This window comes from Pagrus major, chromosome 6 (genome assembly GCF_040436345.1).
Source record: "Pagrus major chromosome 6, Pma_NU_1.0".
In the NCBI taxonomy this organism is placed as follows: Eukaryota; Metazoa; Chordata; class Actinopteri; order Spariformes; family Sparidae; genus Pagrus; species Pagrus major.
The window spans coordinates 14,079,866-14,085,903 of record NC_133220.1 but is presented as its reverse complement, the minus strand read 5'-3'; the positions used below and the strand labels follow the sequence as shown (position 1 = coordinate 14,085,903).

Below are 6,038 nucleotides of genomic sequence, written 5' to 3'. Positions count from 1 at the left end.
TCCACAAACATGCAAAAAATATATATAGAAAGTTGATACAAAAGTTGCATTGATGCCAGTAAAAGATAAAAAAAACACTGCTTGATATAAAAAGTGTGCAGACACAGAGTGAAAGTCAACATTTTGGGGGCTATTTTTGACCCAGAAATAACAGGTAAGGAACTACGCAAGAGTAGAGTGGCAGTTGGCGTGTCACATATGCATATCTTTGGTGATAAACACACACTCACACACACATACGCACACACACATTATGACCAAGAAGTGTCTTTGGCGCACGGTATGCATGAATGCTACAAGCTTAGTCACACCTCATGCACCACCGTCTTATCTCGTCGTACCAAGGCTTTGTCGGATTACTCACAGTGTCTGAGTGCATCTGAGGCACTTTTCACGTTGACTACACTGCAGTCAGAAAGAGGAAGTTGCAAGCTGGTGTGTGTGCGTGTGTCCTGAGTCTTGACCCTCTCGCCACACCTCAACAGACAGTCCAAATGTGTGATAAGTTATTGTTTCGGCACGTGTGAAAAAAGGCCGCAACACGTGTAAATTATTACAAGAAGTAAGATATTTTAGCAATAAATGAAACAGAGAAGCTCTGTGTGACAAGAAGTGAGACAGTGCAGGTTTAAAATGCTCCCCTAAATACCAGTAAAAAAAAAACAGAGACTGACTTCATCTTTTTCCCCTCTTGACTGTTAAAAAGGTGCAGTCCGCTGCTTTTTGTGAAAGAAATAAATAACCACCTTCCAGTTCTTCCTCTTTTTACCGCTTCCTCTAAACTCAATAGTTAAAGCCACTGAGCATCGTAGTTAACCTGAAGAGATGAGCTGGTTGTACCGTGTGATTTCACAGCATGAATGATAAAAGATCTGGCAGCAAATACTTTAACATACAGCCCTCGCTGAAACAAAGTAATAGCTGCTTGTGTGTGTGTGTTTTCATTTAAAACATTTTTTACAAGTTACTGTTCATTTCTTTAAAAAAGAGGTAAAGATTTGTATCAAATAATACCACAGGTTACTGAAAAATGAATGCACTTATGAGCAAGAATAAATATACTAACTGAGTATCAGGCTGCATCTGTAACATTTAAACATTGATGGCATTTTAAAGCAACAGTAGATGTCTTTCCATCCTGCAATCGAACCTACATACACTTTCCTTCACGGCCTGCTTTCTTAAACCACTCACTGGTGTGCATCTGCTTGTGAAAAGTCGACATGTTTCAAGCAAAGTTTCTAAAAAATCTACTTTCTCCTGGATGTAAAAATACAAAGGCCTCTGCTTTATGGGTTGTGCAAGAGTCAGCAGCAGCAAGCATATAATAAGTGAGACATCTGGATATGTGACACGACCTCAGACGAGTCAACCCAAATGTTTTAGCTGTCCTGATAAACAAAACACGTTTAAAAAGAAATACAAATAAACACTGTAGGTACATCAAGTCTATGTTTCATGATAAAATATTGAACTTTGTATCATCAAATATATTTTCTTCTTATGGCTTCATCCACTTTAAGGCTGTCTATGCTTTGGCAGTTCTGTGCATTGTTTCATGTCGTAAAATGAGTAACAAAAAAATCAGTGGAGCTGTTATATTTATGAAAACTGTATCAAAAGTCTTAATATATATAGTATATGCATTGTATTGGCTTAAGTTTTTATTCTGGGTAAATCTGTAATATCCAGGCTCAGTTCACATTTGTCCAAGACACCATTCTGGTCCTCTCCGTCCCAGAATTGTCTCTCTGCATCATCAATATGGTTTCCCACATCGTAACTGTTTCTCTCATTGTCCCCTGAAGGAGATTCTTGGATGAGATTTCCTCCCAGCTCCTCCGCTGCCCCTGAAAAACTCAGATGTACTTCTTCCACATGACCATCGCCTGCCTCTTTGTCCTCCTCCTCCTCCTCCTCCTCCTTGAGGGCCTCTGCAGCTCCATCCAGACTGGAATCGCTGAGGAAGGAGTGCGGGGTTTGGGTATCCTCCATCGACAGAGGCGTCTCGTCAGCGAGGCGGCCCCCGAGATTGTTGCCGGCCCCCGGGGTGAGAGGCATCTCCTCGTGGTCTTGGTCTGGATCCTGGTCTTTGCTGCAGTAAGCGTAGCGGTGGTTCATATGCTGTGAGTACGAGCCGGAGTGAGAGAAGCGTTTGCCACACTTGTCACATTGGTAGGGTTTCTCTCCAGAGTGCAGCCGGCTGTGTTCAATCAGATGGTGCTTGTGCTTGAAGGCCTTGTTGCAGATCTTGCACTCATGAGGACGCTTGCCTGTAATGAACAGAGAGAAGTTATTATCAATGTACTATAAAAAAAAGTACCAGCTTTTTTCTTTCTTTCTTTTTTTCTAAAAAGACACATTTAAGACATTTAATGTACCTAATTTACTTTGTCATAGGGGTGGGCAATTTAAGTTCGTGATCAATCTTGAAGGCATCCACAATCCTCTTTTATGGCAAATCATAGAGATCGTAATATTTAATGGAGTCTTATGCTTGGGCTGATTGGACAAATTACTTCATGTAGCTGTAAATAATAACCTTAACCTTATGCCAAAAAAGAATCTTTCTTGTAATATTCTGATTGAAGGTCGAAAATGGAGAAATTCATTGACAACTCTGGCTACAGTCTATCGGGCATTTCAAAACTGAGAAAAAAAGGTTTGCGGATCCTGATTGTGATTAAATAGATTGTGCTATGATTTTTGTGTCCAGATTGCCCACCCTTACTTTGTCATAAACATTTTTAAAGAAATAGTCAAACACTCGGATAGCTTCACCTCTGTCAAAAAGTGACAAAATCCACCTAGCGGCACCTCTAAAGCGCAACAAATAATACCTTGCATCTAATTTGTTCCTGCATATTATGCAGATTAAATAAACAAGACACTCTGTGTGAATTTACGAGCTTTAGAGGTATTGGCAGGTCATTTTTTGTTACCTTTAGATGGACAAGGCTAGCGGTTTCCCCTTGTTTTCATTCTTTATGCTAAGCTAAGCTAACATGGTAGCTTCATAATTACCGTGTAAAGTTGTATTGATCTTCTCATCTAACCATCCAAAACTCAAATTATAGTAATTATAGTACAACTCTAGTGGTACACGGAGGAAAATTTTGGGGGGGGGGAATGAAATAAGCCAATTTAAAAACATATCACACTATCACAATACTGCAGAATTTCAGATTAAAATCCTTATTCTTTAATGTTATTTAAAATAACTTTTTGTCAATATTTTTGCTCTGCATGCTAGGCTACATCGAGCATTCATGTCTCATCCATAATTAGGTTAGGTTAGTTAGGTTAAGCTCAAGCTGTGATGCTAAGCAGAGGTAAAAATGAAAGGTTCAGGGTTAACGTTGATCATAATGGTGGTACTTTCAGAGGTACTTTTTTTGAGGTGGTACACAACGTTAAAAGTTTGGGACACACTGAACTATAGGAAATGACACATAATATGATTTTGCAAAATGTGCACAAGCTACACACCTGTGTGCTCATATTTGTGTCGCAGCAGAGAGCTGCTCTTCTGAAAGGTTTTTTCACAAATGTCACAAGCGTATAGCCCCTCGTCTGTCTTCTTCAATCTCTTCCTCCCCGGCCCTCCGTCTCCGTCCAGTCCTTCATCCATGAGAGAGAGATAGTCCAGAGCTCCACGGCTTAACACCTCACCCTACAGAGATGAACATGAACATTTGTAGTGATGTATAACAGTATAAAAATAGATTTTTTTAATGTATTTTTTGCTGATGTGTCATTTTGAGGATGTTCTTTAGTTATACAAATATTAATCTAAAACAGAAAGAGAAGCTTTACTCACCATGAGAGCTTGTCTCTCCTGGTGGATCTTTTTCAGCGTCGCCTCTGCTTCGGCCTCCATCATGTAAGCCATAGGAGAGAGAAACCCAGGGCTGGTAGCTGGTTGGCCAAATGGCATCGGTGTGATGCCATCGTGGCCTGAAAGCCCTAAAGGAGACTGGTTGAAGATAGGAAATCCGTTGTATAAGGCACCTGGGAACACAGGTCCTCCGGCCCCGCCGTAGACTGGGTGGTGTTGAAGGGGTAGATGTGAAGTTGGACTCGGCCTCTTGAGCTGCTGGCTCCCGAGCTCTCTCCTCTCTCCTCTGGCTGAGTTTCCATTTACAGTTTTATTTCTCTCCTCGTGGTCTGAGAGCTGCTTGGGCAGCGAGAGGTCGAGAGGTTCACTCTGTGACCAGGGGCTTCCGGTCTGCTTCTGAGGGGAGGGGAGGTCAGGGGGACAGCTGGTGAGGTCGAGGACTGGAGAACCGAATCCTGAAGAGGAAACTCTCCTTCTGGCTCGAGGTGTTGACAGCTCTGGGGAACGGTTGATTGGTTGACTTGGGCTTCCTTTTTCCTGGCGGGACCAAAAAGCTCGTGTGGGCAAAGCATCATGGTGGGGTTGCGTGGGAGAAGGCATTGCCACCAAAAGCTGCTGCGGGATGGCATGCCAGCTGGGCTTCTGTAGCGGTGACTTGCTTCCAGAGAGGCCGTTGATTACTTCACTTGGTTTGCTGTTCTCCGGTTGTAGAGCAGACCTGGGGAAGAATATAGGGGACAAGGGGTGGTCTTTGCTGCGAAGACTCTCAGGCACCTCCACCATCTCTCTGTTCATCTTACAGAGGTACCGCTCATGCTGCAGGAGCACCGCCACATTCGGGAAAAGCTGGAAGCACAAGCGACAAGTCACCCCAAGCACACCTCTCTCCCCTTCGCCTGACCCCCCGGCATCTCTCCTCCTGTCAGGCGAGCCCTTCCTGTCAGACCCTCCTCCGTTGTACATCACCCTTCTATCCTCCATTGCAGCTCTTCCTCCTCCTTCTCTGTCCATCTCCTCATCTTTCTTCACCTCCCTGTGAAGCATCTCCTGCAGCATCTGCTCAAACTTGGTCCCAGAGTGCAGATAAGGCAGCAGAGTGGTCCCTTTGAGTATGCTGTCCCTCAGAGAAAGCTCTGCTGATGGGTCCCAAAGCCGAGGCAGATCTGAAGCTCTGGGGAAGCCTGTGGGGTTGTGGCTGGGATCCTGCAGTGAAAGCTGGTGAGGATCCTCTGGTACTCGACCAAGAGGTCTGGTATTTTCTTGGGCCTGTGAAGCCATCGGAGAGCCTTTGTCATTACTGTTTCTTCCCCCGCCTGCAGAGGGAGATGTTGGAAATGAGTGGTGGTAGGAGCTTTGGTTATGTCCATTAAATGCACCGCTGGCTCCGCTGGCTCCACTTCCTCCACCATTCAGGCACTTTTTGCTGCTGAGGTGTGAGCTGTAGGAGCCAGAGTGAGAGAAACGCTTCTTGCAGTTGGAGCACTCATACGGTTTCTCACCTTAAGGACAACACACAGACAGAAATAGGTTTAAAATACCTTCAATTCGGGTGTGATCCTTCCACATTTTTCATAATTCTCTTTTACTGTCATGAATTATTTTAACTTGTTTCCTGTCAACACATCAAATTAGGTATAATTTCATGCCACATGATAAGTGAGGGTTACAGATACAGTGGAAACAATTGCAAATTGATGGGTGAGTACGACTGTTTTGATGTTATTTTGTCTCACCGCTGTGGATGCGGAGATGCTCTTTGAGGTGGTGTTTATACTTGAAAGCTTTCCCACACTGCAGACATTTGAACTTCCTGGTCTCCATGGCTTGATCCAAAGTGATGGCATTCTAGGACCATGAGACATTGTTAATAGTTTTATAACACAACACATTTAGGGAAGAATTTCAAGTACGCGTGTCAGTTTTATCATCACAAAGTTACAAATAAATAACGCTGATTGCAGTTGTAAACGTTTGCTGCCGTCTGTTTGTGTCTCACCTTGTCCTGCATGTGGTTGTGAAGTGCCAAGTGTCGCTCCATTTGTGCTCGAAGTGTGGCAGTGTATCCGCAGAGTGGACAGACCATGTGGCCCCCCTCCCTCTCCTGACAGTACTTAATGTGGTCCCTTAAAGAAGCTCCTCGTTGATACATCCTGTGGCAGAAAGGACAGGCCTGCTGGGTCCTTCCTGCATCTGGAGTCCA

The 6,038-nt window shown here is 43.9% G+C and overlaps 1 protein-coding gene across 1 annotated transcript in view; it reads right to left on the bottom strand.

Annotated features, from left to right (window-relative positions):
* LOC140998365 (zinc finger E-box-binding homeobox 2-like) overlaps positions 1 to 6,038 on the bottom strand; it is a 30,643-nt gene continuing 24,605 nt past the window's right edge. The window contains exons 4-8 of the mRNA XM_073468632.1: positions 5,835 to 6,028; positions 5,572 to 5,683; positions 3,821 to 5,337; positions 3,490 to 3,673; positions 1 to 2,273 (exon numbers count right to left, since the gene is read on the bottom strand). Of these exons, the coding sequence (XP_073324733.1) occupies positions 1,657 to 2,273; positions 3,490 to 3,673; positions 3,821 to 5,337; positions 5,572 to 5,683; positions 5,835 to 6,028 (2,624 nt within the window). The 3' untranslated portion in view covers positions 1 to 1,656. The remainder of the gene's footprint in view (positions 2,274 to 3,489; positions 3,674 to 3,820; positions 5,338 to 5,571; positions 5,684 to 5,834; positions 6,029 to 6,038) is intronic.